The sequence below is a fragment of the Arachis hypogaea genome, chromosome 5 (assembly GCF_003086295.3).
Source record: "Arachis hypogaea cultivar Tifrunner chromosome 5, arahy.Tifrunner.gnm2.J5K5, whole genome shotgun sequence".
In the NCBI taxonomy this organism is placed as follows: Eukaryota; Viridiplantae; Streptophyta; class Magnoliopsida; order Fabales; family Fabaceae; genus Arachis; species Arachis hypogaea.
In genome coordinates, this window is record NC_092040.1 from 115,338,302 (window position 1) to 115,361,555 (window position 23,254).

General features: G+C 31.9%; 2 protein-coding genes across 5 annotated transcripts; both read right to left on the reverse strand.

The window, feature by feature from the left end:
* Window positions 1–4,791: 4,791 nt before the first annotated feature.
* On the reverse strand, window positions 4,792–7,732 carry LOC112803096 (sucrose transport protein SUC8). Of its 4 annotated transcripts, XM_025846576.3 has the most exons (4): window positions 6,136–7,732; window positions 5,944–6,007; window positions 5,695–5,738; window positions 4,792–5,227 (listed from the first exon to the last, which is right to left on the reverse strand). In XM_025846576.3, exons 1-4 carry the CDS (start codon window positions 7,390–7,392, stop codon window positions 5,048–5,050), a joined length of 1,545 nt encoding a protein of 514 aa, XP_025702361.1. In that variant the 5' UTR covers window positions 7,393–7,732; the 3' UTR covers window positions 4,792–5,047. The 4 variants fall into 4 exon arrangements, with proteins under 4 accessions (XP_025702361.1, XP_029154453.1, XP_072092587.1 ...); XM_029298620.2 differs by lacking the exon at window positions 5,695–5,738 and having other exon boundaries at window positions 6,136–7,580; XM_072236486.1 differs by lacking the exon at window positions 5,695–5,738 and having other exon boundaries at window positions 4,792–5,252; window positions 5,927–6,007; window positions 6,136–7,580.
* Window positions 7,733–13,455: 5,723 nt separating this feature from the next.
* LOC112803097 (sucrose transport protein SUC8) lies at window positions 13,456–15,151 on the reverse strand. Its single transcript, XM_025846579.3, has 3 exons — window positions 13,922–15,151; window positions 13,733–13,840; window positions 13,456–13,635 (listed from the first exon to the last, which is right to left on the reverse strand). The coding sequence occupies exons 1-3, from the start codon at window positions 15,149–15,151 to the stop codon at window positions 13,456–13,458; spliced, it is 1,518 nt and encodes a 505-aa protein (XP_025702364.1).
* Between the last annotated feature and the right edge of the window lie 8,103 nt (window positions 15,152–23,254).

Consider the following 23,254-nt stretch of genomic DNA (forward strand, 5'->3'; position numbering starts at 1 on the left):
TGATGATTCTTATTTAAAAAGTGTAACTTATTTATTTTGTAACATTTTAAATAAAAGTAACACTTTTACTTCAAATAAAATCAAACCCTATAATTTATCATTCAATGATCAAAATAATATATTTTTACATGATGACAATCATTAAATCTTTATTGGAGTAGCCACCTAAAATTAAAGCATAAATAAAGATAGATCGTTTAACGAAACTATCTTCAAATTCAAAATGGTTAATTTTGTGAGTAATATTTGTTTTATTTTCTCTTTTTTGTTATGATCATATTCCATATAACAAAATGTTAAGGTTATGGATTTCTTACTCCTATTTTTATGTGAGAGTAAAGTTAACCCACATAAAAATATTTATAAATTAAATTCTATTTTTTTGTTTTTGAAAAAATCAATAATTAAAATTTGCCTCTCTGTTTCTTGATTTTTACACATTCTCTTTCTCTTTCTCTTTCTCTTTTAGTTATACACAATCAATAAATTTCCAGTCATCTTAATGTGATAGAGATGTATTCAATATTCACTGTTAATAAGGAAGAAAATAGGCTTAAATATTTAAGATGAAGTCCAATGCAGTAAAGTAATATTTAACTCATTCATCAGATAAATAGATTCAAAATGAAAAAGCACTAACGGATAAATAAATATTATTATATAATTCAGATTGTGAGACTATTCTTATTATACCGAAGAATCATTTTTTTTTTTGCTTTAGTATTTCAAAACTAAAAAAACCTGAAAATCACAGCATATCACAAATTAAGCACAAAAAAAAATAATAATGGAATAAATCAGAGATACAAGTTTCAAAATGCAAACAAAAAACAAAGTGCTACTTATACTTTTCTGTAATTAGAAAATATAGGAATCACAACCTAACTTCTTTACGCACTTCATCATAATAGACATAAGTTTATACCAAGAGACACCATCTTACACCATCTTAAAAGTAAAATATTAACATCATTTTTGTTTTATTAACATCTAAATTTTAACAAATTTTACAAGTAATTTAGGTCTCTTGCTATAATTCACACCTTGTCTTAAAGATTTTCTCAAACTGGTATTCCTAGAACATTTGTATTATAGATATTACCAAACATTATCGAAACTTTAAATGCCAATTAAAATTTTGCATGATAAATTTTATGTTCCGAATGTAAGGGTGAATGCTTCACGGGTTAAGTGAAAGCCATGAAATGCGTTTTTCATAAATGCTTACCATCTTATGCCATTGTTAACTAAAGAGAAACAATTTTAAACAGAGCATCAATCTCTACTAATCCAAAATATTTATTCATGGATACTTAAAAATTATTACAAAATCCATTGAAAGATTTCACTTTTGCTACAATTGACTGCATAAGTATTGTCTATTTACATAGATCATTACATAAATAAAAATACTGAGTTAGGTACAAATTATACTTGCATCGAATCTCAAATTTATCATGAAATTCTACCAGAACAAAAGCATCTAAATTCACATAATTTTTATAGAAAAGACAACAAAATAAAATAAAAATAAAACCTTACAAGAGTAGTTCATATGGCATAAGTGTAGGAGAAGGACCGAAATCGGAGTTAGTAGTGAAAAAGAAGAACAAAGCGACAAAATGTAAAAAGAGAAGGGAGAAGAAGCAATGCAAAATAGGATTGTCTCGTTTGGAGGAAGGATGAAGAATGAATGATAAATTCTAGTAGAGACAACTGATTCATCTCTTTGAATTTTGATAAAGAGAAGGAGAATGTGTAAAAAGTAAAAAAGAGAGAGGCAAATTTTAATTATTAGTTTTTTTAAAAACAAAAAAATAGAGTTCTATTTGTAAATATTTTTATGGTGGTTAAGGATACTTTCACATAAAAGTGTGAGTAACGAATCCATCGCCAAATGTTACAATTTATTTAAGGTTTAATTACTTTGTTGATCTCTATAGTTTTGCGAAATTTTCAATTAGGTCCCTATACTTTTTTTTTTTTTAATTTGGTCCCTGCACCAACTTTTTTTTTTTAATTAGGTCCATGTTGATAGTAATTGGCTTAATTTTATAAAGATCCAACAAAAAACAAAAATAGTACAAGGATCTAAATAAAAAAAAATGTAGGGACCCAATTAAAAAAAATTTGGTGCAAAAATTTAATTAAAAGAGAAAAAAGTACAAAAACCTAATTAAAAATTTCGCAAAATTATAAAGACCAATAAAATAATTAAACCGTTAGTTAATACGATCAACTGTACTAAAATAATTTTAGATTTTAAATTTTATTAGTGATGATATAACACAAGAAAAATTAAATATCACAACAAAATTTTAGTTGTCCACTATATTTCTTAACTAAGAAATCAAAGAATTCATCGGAAAATTGCATTTGTATGTTTGTACTCTCTATTGACAATTGCTTGATATTTACAAAAAGAGTAGAAGATTCTAGCCTTTTTTTAATGGGCCATGGAGTTAGAAGATTATATGCACGAAAGTCATGCACCTTGTTCTTTCTCTAAAGAATGCCCATTTATTATTATTCGCTCTCCAAAGAAAGCCCATGTACCTAGCTCATGTTTCTACTGTGGGCTTATTATACCCTTTTTGTTCTTTTAGTGGATACATATATAATTTCATAATTTACCATGAACACCGGATGCAGGACCAAAATAAAATAAACAAAAATAAAACTCATGTACACTGAATGAGACTTGTTCGCATCTAATTTCCCTCTCAAACGCCCGTGCCCCTAATTTGGATTAAAAAAAGAAAAAGCAAAAGGAAAAGATGAGGACGAGAACATCCTAAAAATATTTACTATCACATGCAGAAAAGTTTCTGAGCTTAATGACCACAAGTCTGCAGCATCAAACTTCAATATATCTACATGAAAAAAAAAAATTAAAGGTTCTTCTTACAAGATATGGAATTATATCTTAAAACAAAAATGTAAATTTTCTAGCTGCAATTAGAAAAACTAACATGTGATTCTACAGTGGTTACATATAAAGATAAGATTATGATTTATGACTACCCTTCCTGTGTTAACTCACGTAAATGCGGATTTTCAATCATATAAAATAAAATACTATGTATATTTTTGTAGGAACAATAATGAAAGCAAAAGTAAGGGGTCAGCATGGAACAAGATACTCATGATTCTCTTTAATATGTACTTGTGTTGTATGAATAAAGTTCAACCATATGTAGAACAAGCCAGAGAGATATAGATATATATACAATGGCAGATAAGAGGCAAAGAACTCACACAACATGTGAATGCTAATAAAATTAGATGGATTAATGCTATATGTGCTATCTGTGTATATATTTTTCTTTTCTATTTTTATTTTTAATATTAAAAGTAATTAATAAGAAGTGATTTTTTTTTTAAATATGCTTTGAAGATATACTGTACAAGGAAGGTATATATATACAAAGAATAATACAAATACTATTTCTCAGTTAAATGGGATTCAATCCGTGAGATAATTGATAATCACTTTTGAAACATGATTATGGATAAAAATGAAATCCAGAAAATTAAATAACAAAATCAGGGAGAATAAAATTCCGAAATGTTAGATATACAAAAGAGAGTCAAACTAGCATATATTAGTCAGTCAAGCATGGCACTAAAACGCATGTAACAAGGAAAAAAAAAGCATGGTAGTGCTGAAAAATGAAAATAATTATTATTAATATACTATTTTTGTAATTATGATAGAAAAGACATATACAGCTATGTGAGATATCACTACAAATAAATCCAAATCCCTAAAATAACTTTACAATTGATGACTTCTCTTAACGGGATATTCTAAATTTTAAATTTTATTTTAAAAAATAAAGAATATTTTTTTAATTTATTTTATAAGTGAGACATTGAAATTAAAAAAAATATTTAAAATAAAAAATCATATTTTATGATTTAAAATAAAAATTTAAAATTCCTTAAACCGAGTTTTCACTAATACGATCCTACTTATAATTATAAACATGCTAAATTAACAGTCACCATACCTACCCGATCCAATATTTAGCCACAGTGAATATTGGATAACTATATAGCGATACTGTCATAACTGCCCTTGTAACTTGTAACTGAATTACTATTGTAGACCTCAGTAATTAGGTGACAGGACTCCAAAAATTTTAATATAAATTGATTGACTGGCATGCGCTTTAATCTACTATTTACACATATTTTTTGGTGACTTAGTATTTACATATAGTAAGTTATTACTTGTTAGCTAATAAAGAAAACGCGTTAACCTTTAAAGCTTTTATTATTCGATTTCATAACCTCATCAGTCATCTCACCCCGTTTATCACTCTTTGGTTATAAAAGGAAATTTATGCCATTTTTGTCAAAATATATTTCTATTAATACGGGAAATCTCGTAAAACAAAAATTTTAAAATTACGAAAACTTACTACTTTGATTTTAGTCAAATGTTAATCCTATCAAAATATTTCACACATAAACAGATTGGGATGAATTTAATTGCCTTTCCCTATTTTAGGCATAAAAAAGTTGCCAACTACTCTTAGAATTTTGTGTGGCCAAATAGTCAAATGTTAAAATAGGGAAAATGATGAAATGTGAATTTTGTAATGAATTGCCATTAATTTTTTCGCAACTGAATTAATAAAAATTATTGTTAAGACCTGAAAAGGAGAATTGTATTACTGAAAAATCTTGAAAATTGATACTTGTTCATAAATAGATATAAAATTTATTTAATCATAAATGTACACACACAAAAAAAAAAGAGGATTACCAATAAGAAGAGGAGGATAGAAGAACATGGTAATAAGGTGCATTATTAGAACCGAAAAAAGACCAAAAACAAGCGATGAACATAACACAACTCTTGCAAGAACAGCGTTATCTACATTATTACAACAAGCACAATCCCTAATTAATCAATTAAAGCACCAAAGGCAATCTAAAACTACAGTAAAAAGTATGGCTTCCACCCCAAAAAAGGAAAAACAGAAGGGAACCTTGAAAATTAAATGCTCCCTTCTGATCTTCACAAAAATATTGCAGCCTAATGGAAACCGCCCATGGGAAGTGCAGCTTTAGCCGCTTCTGATTGCTTCGTAGACGGCAACATAAAAATTGCCATTATGCTACTCACGGCAGCCGCCACCGCACCTGCTACAAACGCCGGCAAATTACCACCTCCAAATAACTTGTCCCATGGTCCGCTGATTGATGCCACTATCATCTGTATATATCGTACATATGTAAATCTTGTTAGCTAATTTAATTATTTCAAATAAAAAAATAACTTTTATGAATATTAAAAATATCTTCAAATAGACAACATATATGATACACTTGCTCCAATTATATATATATATATATATATTATCGGTTCCGCTACGTTACCAACAGCATATCTGTCAACTTCTGCCAACTCTTATTTACAATTGTGTTTTATAGAAGTGTGTTTGTGGATGTGTCTAATAAAAATGTCTTTTTATAATTGTGTTTAATAGAAGTGTCTTTATAGATATATTTTCTGGATGTGTCTCTTTATATATGTATTTAAAATATATTAATTATTAGACATATCTAAGAACACACTTCCATAAAACACAAATATAAATAAGAGTTGACAAAAATTGGCAGATAATATGTTGGTACTCTATACTTTTTCGTATATTATATGTCTCATAAATATATTCTGACCTGTGGAATCACAATTGCAAGATTGAGAACTCCCAGAGATAAACCTGAACATTTTTAACACAAAAAAAGGGGTCAATTCTTTTTCTCTGCAATTTCCCATATGAATCAGGTGGTTTTGACTAAAAAATAATTGGTTTTTAACCTCTTCTATAAAGAATTTTAGTGACTTATATATTGCCTAATGCTTATGGTTTATCTATAAACAAATTTTATTTTATTTTATTTTTTTTACTGATTATAGTGTGATACCTTGTCCTGCACCCGATTCACTTGAGTAGATAGATGCTAATGCAAATGGAATACTAAATGTTATCTGAAATTCAAACAAAAATATCATTAATTAATATGAATTAAAATAAATAATCATTTAAAACAAAAGTATATTCTAATAAATATGGCATGCAATTTGTATTATTCTCGATAATAATGAATTGTAATTACCGCGAGAGGAATGCCGAGAACGGCAAAGAAGGACAAGGCTCCAGCCTGAACGCCAGTGGAGGGATGACCAATATACCGGGGGTTAAGGTGGCGCTCATGCATAGCTACCTTACTGATATAAACAGTCATGGCCAAACCAGCGGCAAGGATTAAATTGACAATTCCCCAGAGGTTCTTGGCGCCACCAACCGCACGTCCAATGGGCTCCACACCCAAAGACATAACACCCAAAACCACTGAGTTTATCAAAAGACCCAAAGCACCCTTCTGGACACCGTCTTTATACGCTTGATCCCCAACTTTCCCACCATACACCTCTTTACCCATCCAATCAGTGTTGTACAGAAAGTATGAGAACCACGCCGACCAGTTTATTGCCGTAACTGCCATCAATAATAACATTGGCTTCTTCAGCCCCTTCAGTGCCCCTAACATTTCTCCAAAGCATGCAACCACTACGGACCTCTCATCTTCCTCTTCTCCCATACGTGATTTCTCACGTAATACTTGTTTGTCCTTCACATAGAACAGAGCCACACCCGTTAACACCAGCAGCAAGAGGATCGAGAAGAAGAAGCAGCTTTTCAGGTCTGCGCAGAACACATCACACGCTTTTGTTTGCGTGAATGGGAACACTTTGTGGAGGCTGTCAATGGAACCCGCGCCGTAACCCAGTACGCTTCCTACCGCCATAAAGAATGAAAAGAACGCATTTGCCAATCTCGTTTTCCGTTCGTCTCCCGCGGCAAGGTCACCAAGAAACGCTCGACAGGGGCCTTGGAGCATGTTGTTCGCCACATCCAAGATCCAGAACCCGATCACAAAAATGGCTACCGCGCGTGGACGGGTTTTCTTGGTCAGATTGTCCCCAAAGGCGTGGCCAATGTCGGCGGCAAAGCCAATGAGAAAAACAGCTATGGCGACAGCAGCCGCGCCTGCAAGGATAAAAGGTCGACGGCGGCCGAGTTTGGATGTACATCTGTCGCTGTAGTAACCCACTATTGGCTGGACAATCATGCCAGAGATGGGGCCACAAAGCCAGATGAAAGAAGACCATTGGTGAGGTACTCCGAGAAGCTGGCTATAAGGTGTTAGGAGGGAAAGCTGTAGTGCCCAGCCAAACTGGATTCCAGCAGCGATGGAGGCCACCGCCACCAGCTTCCAGATTGGACTTGGCTGTTCTCGTGACCCCGATTCCAGCTGAAGGGAGTTATGGGTGTCACCATTCTTAATGCTGCTCTTGTTTGAGGAGCTCATGGCGAGAAATGTAGAAGAGAAAGAAAGAAAGGAGAATGGGGAAGGACTGGTAAGTATTTGAATGGAGATAGAGCAGAGTGAGTGTTGGTGAATTTATAAGCGGATGAAGAGGGTGAGGGGGTGTGTTATGTTGCATGGAAACGTCAGAGGGTGAAGGAAACAAAAAAAGAAAATAAAAAGAAAAGTGAAATTGAATTCCAATTAAAGTCGTCCTTATCCATTTATTCAAAGCTGAGTAATCCTCTTCATAAACCTTTTGCCAATTGTCTAATGTCTACTGTCCTCCTCCCTTTATTTTTACACTACACATCTCTATACCATATTTGGTTCAAAATACTTTTATCAACTTGTTTTTGTAAGCGTGTAAATCTATATCTATTAAGAATTCATTTTTTTAAAACTATCAACAAATTTTTAAAATAGGGAATAAACAACAGTTTAGGATTATTATTAGATAAATAACTTGTGTTTTTAAGACATCTTTTAAGAGAATAATAATATTTTTTAAATTCTTGATGTATTTAATATATAAAATTATATAAAATTATCTTTTAATGAATTTTAGTAAATTTTTTTAAACTACTCATAAAAATATTCTTACTTTGCATATTAGCAAATTAGTCAAAGGCAGTCTAAAATTTTCTTATTATATATTTAGTAATTACTTCTAAAATAGATATATAGTATTAAATATAATAAATATGCAATTTTAAATGTTATATGCATAAAATTATAGATGCTAAGTTAAATAATTAAGGTAATTTAAGATTATTGTCTATTTAATATTATTGCTACAAAAATATTTGAGAGACAATAAAAATAAGTTCAAATGAATCTAAAATTATTTTATTTTATATTTATTAATTTACTATAAAATAAATATATAATATTAGATGTAATAAACAGGGACGGACTTATCTGGGGCGAGTGGAGGCTCCCAACTTTTTTAAAAAATGATTAATAGTAATAAGTTATTAAATACGATTTAATTTTTCTAAAATTTATTTAGTATTTAATCTAATATAAATAAAAGTCCAGTCTAATTTAAATATTAATGATTTATAATATCTAAAAAGTAAGTAATAATATTAAAAAAATATGAAAAGATATTATTATTAATATTTTTCAATTAAATAAAATTTTTTAAATCCCATAAAATAGATTTTTTTTTTGTGAGTGTCCTTCTTGATTCATTTGGTATTAATTTTCTCTACTACAGCTGAGAGTTCTTTTTTAGCTATGAATATTGTGAAGAATAATTTAAAAATAAAATGAAAAATAAATTTCTTACTAATTGTCTTTTAATTATATTGAAATGAAAATTGCTGAAAAATTTGACACAAATTTTATTATCAATGAATTTTATGAAACGAATAATCAACCACTTCGTTAATAAAAAGTACATACATATTTTTTGTACTTTAAAATATATTTTCTATCAGTATATTTTTGTAATGCATTTGACATTATATAATTTTTTGCATAATTTTTTAATATTATATATGTTATTGTTCTCCTATAATAATATTTCTTGGTTCATCTTTCATAATAAAATATAATTTTAAATAATAGTAGAAATAATACATATATAATTTTAAATTATTATTGTCTTTTTAACAATACTAGTCCAACTATACCCCCTCGTTATTATTCTCGCATATCCAAAATAAATGTTCAACTATCATTAATCATTATACACATATATTTGAAAAGTGCTTTAAAATACCTTAATTTTTGAATAAATTTAATTGAGTGTCTACAAATCATTTCTTATCACTTATTATTCAACTTATAGTTTGGTAAATTATATACTGATAAACCTATTATTGATCAGCTACACGCGCCATGATTCGAATTCAAGTATTACAAATCAACGATTAATATTGATATTACACAAACCATTCTTAACGTCTTTATTTCTTATTATTAGCGTGATCATAACCAATAATAACTAGTGATATGCTACACTTATCAATGAATTTTTTAAAAATTCATTGATTATATATTAACTTAAACGTCAAAATATCTTTATAATTATACACCTTTTTTTGACAGTCGAGATATAACTCATTCCACTTAAAAATAAAAAAAAAGGGTTTATCTAAAATCAGTTAAAGTGTTTTGAATTTATTCGATGCACTATAAAATTTGAACCATTAGATTAAATTAATAAATAATCTAATGGTTAGAATTTAATTTATAAATAACTTATTATTAAGAATTACACTAAAAAATAACAAGTCTTTTGATATTTTAAAATCGACCCTGGTGTTTCTTGCTCTACGCTCTTCTGCACTAGGTGCATTCCTGTTTAAATCCCATTTCTCATTTTCATCCAAATTCTCTTGATTCTTGATGTTTTTTTCTTCTGATTCCACCAAATTCCTTTGAATTCGTTTCAGACGCAGTGCCTCTTCAGTTCTTCCGAGATCCTCCTCCGCGCCATGACTCTCCCTGCTCATCTACTCTCCACTAGCTCAGATCGAATTTCCAGATTTTAATGAGGTAAAATTGTTCAAATAGTGTCTACATTTATGTGGTTGTTTAATATTTTTTGTTATTAGTTTTATAATGATTTTGTTTTTTAGATTGTGGCTCCAGTAACTCTGGCTGATAAAGAGATTGGCCTTGAACAAAGTGGAAGTCAGTCGGATCGCATGTCATTATTATCTATGCAGAACGTGATATCCTAAGTGTTAATAAACTTTTAGAATTGGTAAAAGTTTATACACTTTTATATTTAGGGCTAGATGATTGTTTTTTCTATTGTTAAAGATATGCTAAGAGAATTATTATATGGACAAGTTTTGAAAACTGTACCACAAGTGGCAAATCTCTCCATTTCTTCAGCTCTAGTACCTTATGACCAAATGAAGAACTAATGTGAGGCACTTGTTATAGGGAAATAACAAAAAAATGTCAGTTCTTCAAAGTTTCAAATGCCAGCAAGAAAGTAAAGTGTTTGTTTTTTCAAGTGATTATAAAATAAAAGTTCTTCCTTTCGCAACTAAAGATATGATGTTTTACCATAATGTGAAAGAACAAAGTTTTATTCAGAATTTGTTGCTGAATTTTCTCATTAGTGTTTTGATAGCTTTAGAGTATGTGCTTCATTATTAGGATTCACGCCTAATGAAAAAACTTTCTATGTATTTAGATGATGCCCTTAACTTAGTATTATTTACAGTTTCAACTGATCCAATTAATTAAGAGATGATTTATACAAAGTTAATTGAGGTATATGTAGGGGTCATGAATATTCTATAGACATGATTCACAATAGGATAATATGGTGTCATGTGATGGCAGTATCTACTTAGTGGAAGGTTTTGGTTTTATTGTTGTATAGGTGCAGTAGCCAGTAGGCAAGGCATGTAATTAATTTATTTATTTATTGCTGTTATGTGATGTGTTTCTAATATCAAAATAATTGTGTGTATATATTTAATTTGTAGGGCAACAATCAAATCGTTGATCTTTCATTTTTAGTACCCTTTTCATTATATATGTGGTTTTTTGGATCGAATATTGAGAATTTATTCTGTAGAATGATTAGATTTACCATAGATAAATTTTTGCTGTATACTTAATCTATTGAAACCAATTTTTAAAGAAGAATGCTTGTCTTGGGAAGCATTTTTGAAAAGAACCACTATTATATGTTTTCAACTTACCAGTATCACTCCACCCAAGTGTATTATTTTATTACTATCCTATGCACTTCATTAAAAAAGAAATGCCTTTTTATTCATAATCATAGTAGTTCTACACTTCGCAAATAATATTAGTTATATCACCGATGCAAAGATAACTAAGACATTGAAATTGTTGGTTTTCAAAAATCAAGATGCCTATTTAGTCCCTCATTGATTTAGCACTTCAATGGATTATCAATTCCCAGTTCTCTTAGAACATCTTCTACCTCAGTAATCACTAAAAAGAAACAACACCCTTTTACACAAAATTTGATTCTTCATTATTGCTTACAACCAAATTTGTCATAAGATATTGAAGATAACAGCTAAAAATTTTGTAAATGATGTTCTTCATTATAATTCCCTTTGGCTTCCATTCACTCCATTAAAGTATTATTCGTTCATTAGTTCCCTGTTTTCCAGTGCTTTGCTTATTTTGACCATGACCATGGGAAAAAAGAGAGAAGCTTCCACACATGCAGTAGTCATGACCAAATAGATAAATATAAAGTATGTGCTGTACACTTCCTCAATTCCAGAGACTAAGAAATTATATCACAAGATGTATGAGTACCTCATCTTAGTATTGATTCTTATGCACGTTACAATGTGCATAATTTCATTTTTCGTAATTATATTATTAAAAAGGAAAAGTCTAGGGCCACTAATTTTATTGCATTTTGGCCAGCATGTAACTAGCAGAGAAATATGAGCCATTGGATGAAATCTCACACTAATCTTACACCATCAAATCATCATTAATGGCTAGTTAATGACTACCAATCACAAATATTGCTGGCCCTAGCATTGCTCAAACAAAGATTCCGGCAATATGCTGATACCATATGGGCTTGTAAGCAAGTCATTTATGATTATTGTGAACAATGCATAAACTTCTTGAATAGACAATCAATGGAGTGTGTACATTTCATTTTTTGAGAAGTAATAATAAACAGCATCAAAATACAAACGAAATTCCTATATATTAGAAAAGATACGATGGCTACATCAAATTCTAGACGTTAATAGTAAAAAAAATTAGTGACTGCCATTAATAATTGGTCCGAATTGATGATGTTTCTAACCGCATTGTTAGATTTTCATCTTCCAAATCATATTATCAACACTGTAATTATGAAATTTCTCCAATGCTTAACTGACAGAACCTGTCCTCAAATCTTCCAGATCTGCTTGACAAGTAAACTAATCTCAAGCAATAAGTTAAGTTTTCCTACTAAGGTGTCTCACAGCTTCAGCTGACAACTTTTCATGCTTCAATGTGGAACATATTCTCATGTTTTTATGATCATTTATTTCTGCATGAACCTATGGATTGTATCAGCAAAAGCCTTTAATTAAGCATCAAAGTAAATTCAACCAGGAACAACATCTTAATGAACACAATTCAAGCAAAAACTAAAGATTACTAAAAGTAAAAAGATTACTAAAACTTCATTTGTTATTAAAGATTACTAAAAACTCCATTTGTTACTAAAGATTACTAATAATAGTGGATTATATTTGGTGTTAAAAAAAACCTTAGATGATAAATCGAAATTCTAAATTTAATACTAGTTTCTATATGACAGATCACTTAAAAAGTAAGTTAATAAATAGAATTTCTATTCGATTCTTGTGGATTAGTATCTTTCCTTTGCAAAGTATTGTTATGAATAATATTCAAGTTTCTTCAGTAGATAATATTTTTAATATTTTTATTTTAGTTCCAATATTTTTAACTAATTGTTTTAGAAAAAGAGAAAATTATAAAATAAATTTCAAAAAATAATCTTTAAGATTGAAGGGTTTATAGATTTTTTTTTTCAATATCCAACTCTTTATTGCTAGAGCATTACTACTCTTTTAGTGGCTTTGGAAAGCAAAATTATTGATGAACTGGAATATATGAGCACAATTATAATAATAAAAAAAAAATGGGCCAAGAGCTATTAAAATCTAAAAATTTTCCTATGCGTATATGTGATAGATAAACAACAAATGTTTGCTGCGAAGTTAAAGTTGAAGAAGTAAATAAATAAATGCATAAAAGACCAACCAAACTTAACACACAAGAGATAAATTTTGGGGCAAGGCGTTTGAGTATATTCAATCCATCTCACAAGTACACTTTTGGAATATGAATTACGTAAGAACTTATTCTATCATCTCAATTTAGAGAAATAATGGGAACAGTAAGATTGGACCTTTTGTCTTAGTGATACATACTTCAATGTACATAAAAAAACTAGATAGCACTCACATAATCATCTTAATATGAACGTTCTGTATTTTATGATGAACATTCTGTATCTTATGCGAAGTGTTATTCAAAAGGGTTTCTTGTAGTGAATTTCCTACTATTTTACGATTAGTGTCCGCCACCAACGACCATAGAAGCTTTGGCTGCATCAGATTTCTTTATGGACGGAAGCATGACAATTGCCATTGCACCACTCACAGCAGCCGCTATTGCACCCATCACAAATGCAGGCAAGTTCCCACCGCCGAACCAGGCATCCACTTGTCCACTTACTGTTGACACTATCATCTACATACACATTTTATATAATATAAATTTGAGTCATTAAATATCTTATTAAATTAGTTCCATAATCCCAATTAATTAAGAATATATATATTCAAACCTGTGGGATCACAATGGCAAGATTGAGAACTCCAAGAGACAAGCCTTGGCCTGCTCCACTGGTAGCTGAGTAGACTGATGCAAGAGCGAATGGAACGCTGAAATTGACCTGAAAACAAAAACAAACCACCGCATAAGCTAAAACGAATTCGATAAATTAATGAAAGGAGAAAGTAGGATCGATGATTACCGCAAGTGGAATACCGACGACGGCGAAGAATGTCATGGCACCAACCCTTACGCCGGTAGCTGGAGGAACATAATGGCCGGCACGATGGCGGTCAAACTCAGCGACCTTGGTGATGTAAATAGTAGAAAGCAAACCACCGGAAAGGATGAAGTTAACAATACCCCAAAGGTTCTTTGCTCCACCCATGATTTTGCTAGCCGGTTCAACCCCCAATGACATAACTGCCAAAACGATGGCGTTTATCATCAAACCCAACGATCCAGCGCGAACACCTTTGTCGTAGGCCTCGTCACCCACATTACCTCCGTACACCTCCTTCCCCATCCAGTCGGTGTTGAACAAGAAGAATGGGAACCAACCGATCCAGTTGATGGCTGTTACAAGCATCAAGATCCACATTGGCTTCTTCAGCTCCTTCAACGCCCCAACGATTTCTCCAAAGCATCCTGCCGAACGAGAAGAGTCCTCGGTGCCTTCAATGTCTTCATTTTTCTTGGCCTCTGAGAGGGGAACGTCTTCAACGAAGAACATGGCGAGGCCGGTCAGGGTAAGGAGGAGAAGGATGGAGATGAAGAAGCAGCTCTTGAGGTTAGCGCAGAACTTTTCACATGCCTCCGTGTTCGAGAACGGAAAAGCTTTGTGTAGGTTTTCATATGAACCTGCCGCGTAGCCGAGGATGTTACCTATCGCCATGAAGAAGGAGAAGAAGGCATTGGCCATTCGGATCTTGCCCTCGTCTCCGGCAGACAGGTCGCCCAAGAAGGCGCGGCAAGGCCCTTGGAGCATGTTGTTGGCCACATCTAGCACCCAAAAACCGATGACGAATAAGGCAACAGCTCGAGGGCGGGTTTTCTTCGTAATGTCGTCGCCGAAGGAGTGACCGAGGTCAGCAGCGTATCCGATTAGAAAGACGGCGATGATGACAGAAAGGGCTCCAGTGATGATAAAAGGTTTACGACGGCCGAGTCTTGAGTTGCAACGATCACTGTAGTATCCCACAATAGGCTGGACTACCATCCCGGAGATGGGCCCACACAGCCAAATGAAGGAGGCCCACACGTGTGGGACCCCCAACAGTTGGACGTATGGTGTGAGGAGGGAGAGTTGTAGGGCCCACCCAAACTGAATGCCAGCTGCAACGGATGCAACTGAAATAATCTTCAAAATGGGTGTGATATTCGTCGTTGTAGCCGTCTCCAGCTGAAGTGAGCTCTTCGTTGGGGACTCCATTTTAAAAACACGTCCCTTCTGTTCCCTTCGGTTCTTGGTTTTCCTTTGAAGCAAAAAATGGATTAATTGCTTCGGAATTGAATCAAAGAAGGACTCGGAGTTGTTGCTTATGGAGAACGAATGAGAAGTGCTTTTATTTATAGTTTATGCTTTGCATAGACAACTCCAAGCTCACCTCAAAGTAATGGCTGTTAACCGATAATCCAGGATAGCTTAATGTTTATCTTAATTCTTAATATGGTAACACATATATCACGTTTTTCAATGCTTGGCTTTGAACCAGTCTGGCCATGTCTTCCTCAATCATATATGACCCGAAACCGGAGCAATAGTGAAATTGTTCATATTCCATTTTTGGATAAGTCTTCGCGTAAGTAACCAATTCCATCTCTACAAAATGTTTTTTCACTTATAACAAGGAGAGAAAAAAAAAAAAAACAGACGTAACTATATATCCATTATTTATTTATTATTGAATTATATAAATTATAAAAATAATTAAATATATTTATTGATGATATATCAATACACACTTTAGAGATCGACATAAATTATACTTGTAATACTTTCATTGTCATATCAATTGATAAATGAATCTACCAACAAATTAAATAAATAAACATCGAGTACTCTTTTTTATATTTATTTTTTTTATTTAATATTTTTTGTACTTGGAGATTCAGATAAAAATCTAGATCAATAATTAACATTTGATGTTTATTTAATTAAATAAAGATATATATACTTCATTTCATTTTCTCCCATATCTGATCATATTGGCCATCTTCGAAGAACACCAAATAATTATAACTTGATAGAGAGAAAGCTACTCAAAATTCCAAGATTCATTAAGAATCTGTTAATAAAATTAAACATAATCAGTTACTTGATAGACAATTCTATTTGTTAGTTACTTGAGAGTGAAGTTAACCTCGTGTATTAATAAATAAAATATAGATAATAATTATTCTTGCAACTTACCGCACCAAGGTATAATTTAATTTGTCCAATTGTTGCTTAGTCATCGAGACATTGTTTTATTTGGCGGGAATATATACCTGTAAAAGATATTTCTATATCCAAATCAATGTTTATATATATTGAAATCTATAAATCACTATCAGAAACACGAGAATTTGTCATGACAAAATGTCCACCGATGCATTAAAGTGACAAAATTATATTACCGTGCTTGAAATTTGCTACGAAAAAGGGTTCTGTGGTAGAATTGCGCTTTGGACTTTTCGATTTGCCACCCTAATATCATCACCGTGACTAATTATTTGGGCGGCCAAACAAATTACATTGTTTCCTCCATTCTTTTTTATTTTTGTTGGATTATTCTCTCTCTATTTTAATTTTTGTTCTTAGAATTTTCCAAATCAAATTTCTAATTTTTTGCTTCAATTTTGTGGGTGTCATCTGATCTCCTGAGTGTGTCTCGCTATCGATATCGTTTTCTCCCTCAAATCCAACCCCCAATCTCTCGTTGTCATTGCTATTGTCTACTGGTTGCTTCTCCTTCCTACAGTCTTAACTTTGCTCACGTGCAAGAAAAACAAAAGTGTTGCTATTGGTGGAAGATGGGAATCAACAAAAGTAGCGAATGCTGGAACCGTGAAGTTCCTGATGCACAAGGAAACTAGAAATGTTAGGTTCCTCGTCAGGCAATCCAATACACTCAAGATCCCATGAGTGTGCAGGAGAACTCCGGATACAAAAAATCATGTGTTTGGCATTTCAGAGACACTACTGATAGTAAATTAAAAGATGTGTCTTTTTGCTTTTGGTTTACATCGATTGAAAGTAAGTATGCCTTTTTTGGGTGTAATTTATGAACCTAATTTGTAGGGTTTATTCAACAGAGTTATAAGGAGTATGAATTGTCAAAGAGGGATACTACTGATTTAGGTAACAATAACTGATTACATAGTGCCACTAATCTTAATTCATGATTTATACTTCTCAAAGTTTTAATTAAGCTTCACTTTTAATTTCTCTGCAAGTTGATTTTTCACCATATTCTAAAAGTAGTAATCATGTATGAATTATTAGAGGAATTGAATTAACATATTTATTGATTATCTTGGTGTTTGGCTTTGAATTCAAGGCGCTGCCCGTTTCATTACGGTGTAATCCAAAGGTTCTGGTAGCTTTTTCCTTGTAACTAAGAGAGTATTTAGTTCAAGGATAAAGTAAAAAGGATAGGTGTTAGATTGCAAATGCAATTAATAATATTGCTAGTGATATAAGTTGTTAATTTTTTACTATTAGTTACTTTTTTGTATTTATGAAATGTGTGATTTTGTAGTTCTTAGTTGATTGGAAATTAATTTTTCTATATTTGATCTCTAAATACTCTTATAATTGCTACACTAATATTGTACAATTATTATCACTACCTATACGCAAATAATTTTTTTTATAAAAAAAACCAACTTTTAGGTCGTAGGCTAAAAAATTCATTAATGAGTCATTTTTTTACGTTATTTCATACTATTTGTATTATACAATTCTTTTGTTTGTGAAATTTTTTTTCGCGCGATAAAGAATTCAATTTTTAAATAGATTCCTACCTATCTTTAGATTTCAGATAAATAAAATTTTATTGACAAGACTTTTCTATTGTAACTAATGTTTTATTATGAATAATTCTGACAACTTCGAAAAAAAAGGAGGATACTTACTAGAGAGATAGTGTGATTTGATTTTTTTTTTTACCAATCTCAGATTTTATATAAAATTAAATTATAAAAGACTACTTTTTATTTATCGTAATAAAATTTGTAGTTAAATGCTAAGAATAAATCAGCAATTGCAAAATGCTAGAATTTTGCCTTAAAGATAGTACTTTTTACTTACTGAGAGCACTAGCTAATACAGAACTTCATAAGTTTAGAATATTTATGCTTTATTCATTATTAATTACTAATAGGGCATAAATTAGACATTTTTTTTAATTTGACATGTGTTTTAAGAAAGGAAACAACTTAAAAGTTTATTTTAATATTTAAATTATAAAATTAATGATAAAAACATCATATCGATTTAGTTAATAAAAAACATTGAAAGTCAGAGGGTGGAATCTTTTCGCAAGTACTAAGGGTTTTAGACGGTACTCTTATACATGGATTCTCCATACAAGAACTTGGGATTTTCACTATACTCTTCAAATCCTATCACCAAAGATAATGCATTTGCAAATGAATCAAACTAATTAACTAACTGCATATGTGAAATAAAATAATAATTTAATTAAAAATAATAAATTATTTAACCTTTTATTGAATGTTATTGAGACAGTTTTTTTTTTCAAAAGTTTCGGCCAATTTCTTATCCTATTCATTCATTCAATTTCTTTTGATAACCCTTGTTTAATTTCCTCCTAAGCTGGCTAGGCAACTTCTGGTTTGAATTTTGGTGACAGTATTAAATAATGTTATGTATATGTAACACAAAAGTCAAAACAACAATGCGAAATATACGTTGATTATTGCTTAAATTTTAATTTATATATACAGACCAACAAAACAATAAAACTAAAAACGTGGAGCAAGAATGCTCCCTTCTTTTTCCTTAAATTTTGAACTTTTGTGGCAATCTTTCGGTGGAGACGACGATGAGTCAGTGTTGGCGAGAAAATCCAATATTTGCTTACATCAGTTTGTTGTTATAGATAAGATATGAGCTTCCTCTTAAATACATGTTTCACACTTTAGTTATTTAATTAATCGTCATCTGATCCATTTTTTAATAAAGTCTTTGAACAACGTTTGTTTTTGATTTATTTTTTGTATATATGTCAATCAAAATATAAATATAAGAGTACACCGGAATACATATATGTCCATCAAAATTAAAATTTTTGTTAATTTTATTTCCGTTAAATTTAATTTGAATTTATGTAAAAATAAAAATGAATATTTTTAAATCACTCCGAATGCCACATTGTTACGAATTTAGTTTTATTATTATACATACTGAATTTTAGTTTAAATCAGAGTTTTGTAATTTTTGGATTTTGTTTAAAGATAGTGTTAGTTTTTAATAATTCTAAAATAAGAATGAAAAAGGTAGAACGATGATATGGTGATGCTAAAATTAAATAATAAGAAAAAAATTAAAATTTTAGTATAATAATAAATTGCGTATTTTACCTTGTCTAACTACAGTTTAAAAAAGTTGATAAAATGATCAATTTCAAAAGACTTTATTAAAATTAGAATATTCAAAAATGTATTTAATTGCATTACTAAAAAATTTATTTTTTATGGCTAAATATAACAAGTTAAGTATTCTTGAAACATTTTTTAAATAAATTTTTAATTAATTCAGATAAATTAAATGATGAATAACAATAAATTCTTAATTAGTTCTTGAAAATTTTATTTTTTTTCTCTCTCCTATTTCTCTCTCTCCTTCTTTTCTTTCTCTCTCATTTTCTCTTTCTTTCTTCTCCTTCGTCTCTCTCCTTCTTCTCTTTCTCTCCTTCCTTTCTCTTTTTTCTCTTTCTCTCTCAGCTTTCTCTTACTCTATTTCCTCTCTTCTTTCTCTCCTTTTCTTTTCTCCAAAACAAGAGAGAGAAGGAGAGAGAAAGAGAAGAGAAAAAAATATAGGAGGAGAGACAGGGCAAGGAAGTAGAGAAGAGGAGGAGGAGAGAGGGAAAGAGAGAGAGAGGAGAGGAAGAGGGAAGGAGAGAGAGAAAAAGAGAGAGAGATGGAGAGGAAGAGGGATAGGAGAGAGAGAGAAATGAGAAAAAGGGATAAAGAGGGAGAAAAGGGAGAGAGAAAGAAAGGGGATGGGAAGAAAGAGGGGTACGGGAGAAAGAGAGAGAAATAAGGAGAGAGGGGGAGAAAGAGAAAAGAAAAAGGCAGAGACAGAGTGAGAGAGAGGAAGACAAAGGGAGGGCAGAGGGAGAAAGAGGGGGAGAGAGAGAAGATGAAGAGAGAGGAAGGAGAGAGATAGAGATAAAGGAAGGGGATAGAGGGAGCAAAGAAGAGGAAGATGGAAAGGAGAGAGAGAGAGAGGAGGGAGAGAAGGGAGAGAGAATATAAAATCTAATTTTATATATGTTAAGAGAGAGAAAGTGAGCGAAAGAGAGAGAGAAGGAGAGAGGGAGAGAAAGAGAGAGGGGACGAGGAAATGAGAGAGAGGAAGAGGGATATGGGAGAGAGAGAGAATGAGAGAAAGGGATAAAGAGGGAGAGAGAGAGAGGGGGGAAGGAGGCAGAGAATGAGAGATAGAGGAAGACAAAGAGAGGAGAGGGGAGAAAGAGGGGAAGGGGAAGAGAGAGAAGGAAAAGAGAGATGAAAGAGAGAAAAAAAGGAGGGGGAGAGATGGAGAGAATAAGAGAGAGAGAAATAGGGGAAGGAGAGAGAGGGAGAGAAGGAGAGAGAGAGGAAGAGCAAAGGGAGAGAGAGAGAGAGGGAGAAAAGGGAAAGAGAGAGAGAGAGAGGAGAGGGAAAGAAGGAGAGAGAGTGTGGGAGAGAGAGAGGGGAGAAAAAATGTAAAAACTAATTTTATATATGTTCAAAGTTAAAACTAATTTTAGCCTATAAACTAGTTTTAACTTGTTTTTTCAATTAAAATTATTTTTATTTTTATGAACTGGTTTAAACTGGTGTACTATATTGTAAACTGATTTAAAACCAATTTCTTATGTGACAAAGCAGTTTGATTCAGTTTTTAAACCATTTAAAATGATTTAGTGCAGTTTCAGTTCAGTTTATGAAAAAACTGAACCATGAACACCCCTAACTGAAATGAACATTACTGGAGAGAAAATATTGTAGGATGGGTATCAAAGATTCTTAGATATAAAAACCCAGCATGCGAATTCTCCTCATGTAACATGGATAATAGTATATATCTTATTTAATCAACCAGTGATAGTAGTTATTAATAAAGCCTTTAGATAATCAGATCTCCAAATAAATGACCTTGTATAATGTAGTTGTTTGTTTTTGTGGCGAGTTTACAAACCCAAGAGCTGAAAGTCGAAAATTCTAACTTCAACATATACAGAATTTCGGATGGATAACCTGTAACACACTCAAATACTAAAGCCATAATGTATTAGGTGATATGGAATTTCTTGTCTTTATCTGTTAAACACATTTTTCTTTTTTCTCGACTTCTTTTAATAATGTCGTTTTCTAGCATTTAGTGTTTTTAAAATACGTTTTTAAGTTTGGATTCGATGGTTTTAGACTTTGTTACGCTACTACTGTAGCGCATTTAGTGGGTTATCGTAACATCCGATTCTCATTTACTTAATATTACAATGTGTTACTATTTATCCAGAACAGTAGTCTATATTCTTTAACAAAGTAAAAATAATAATTAAATCTTTTTCGAATAAATATCTGCTACCATATGACAGACTTTCAATTTGCATAGAAAAAATATTACTAATATTTATTTGAAGCTGATAATATTTTTTTTATTGGAATATATGCATGCCTACTGCCTAGGAATTTAAATTTAGGATACTGCTCATGTGGATCAGTCATAGTCGTTAATCAGTCCACCTTTTTGTTAGTTCCATCTATTATTTTACGACTTTTATTTATAGTATAGGAAAGTTTTCAAATGATCCAGTCACCTTTACTGACACTTTGCTATGCCATACTGTAGTACCGTTAAGATATATAGTTAAAAATGTTGACGGTATAGATTTATTAGAATTATTATGGGCTAGAATCATAGAAAGATGGTGTAAAGCTCTTCGCTAAACTTGTTCAAAGCATGACCTGAAAAGCAATAGGGGTATTGACATTGAGGACAAATGTCGTGTGTTGTCAATTTATAGAGCCGCAGCTGTGAATTCAGCTCACAAGTGGAGCCGTTGGAGTGAGTTGGATTTTTCTGGACTAAAAAGCATAGGCCTTTGATTTTTTTTACAAGTATTGAGATTGATTGGGCTATGTGAGATTTAAGTATTGATGGTTCTTTCATTAGTATTGTTGTGGAGCAAAGAAATCCTAACCAGAGCCAAGCACCCTCACCGCTTTATTCACTCACTTATTCTTCCAACCTCATTCTTGAATCAGAAAGCAACCCTGCGAAACCTACCCTTTAGACTCGAAAAGCGGAAACGGCAACTTGTTCTTCCAAGATCCTACTGACGGTGAAAGTTGGTGACGTACTCCACTGACAGTAGAGACAATAACATATCAACGCCCACCACCCTAAGGACCAGGGGTTGTTTCGTCTTCAGCTGCGGCTGGGAAAAAGGTTGTAGGAAGGCAACGACTAACCTTCGGACGGAGATGACCTAGCGCGATGACGTTCACGCAGCACTGGTGAGTGTCTACCTTTAGAGACAAACGGCTCGTCCCGACGTGAACAATCATCTATTTGACGGCGACGACACAAGTTGCATGGGACACCACAACCGCCGTGCTAGAGGTGACACATCTTCAGAGACACAGTGTCCAGAAAGACACCCACAGAAAAGCAAGACGATGAGGGGTTAGGCCAACCTCCAAGACTCCACGGGTGGCTACTCATCGTAACCTTGGGCATTGGGAGTTTTGGAAACGACAACGTTTTAAATTTCTTACCTAAAATAATTTAACCTTGCCCCAAATCCTTCCATGCATTATTATTATTACGGGCTTGATTTTCTTTTACTAAATGCATCAACAAGATATCAACGCCATCATTATTCCAACAATGCCAACAATAACATAACGTTTGCTAAAAAAAAATCCATCTAAATTTTTATACATGCACCAATTCCTTTAATTTTTCTCTTCTTAAGCCCACAGCCTCCCTGACAAAAAAATCAAACAAAGCCCAATTGGGTCCAAATCGTACATCAGCTGACCCAGATGAAACTTGGCTTTATTTTTTTTTAAACTCATTCCAGTTCCCTGCCCCTGTGGTCACTTTTCACTTTATTCCAGGGACATCAAGGATATTACACAACGTGCTACACGATAAAACTTTAAGTTGTAATCTTACCGTACGTAAATCATCAGAGTTCCAGTAAAGGTGACTAGATCATTTAAAAACTTTTCTATAGTTTATATATTTATACTTATACAAGTAGCTACAACTTATTTTACGTGGTAGTTCATGAAACATAAAAAAAATTTA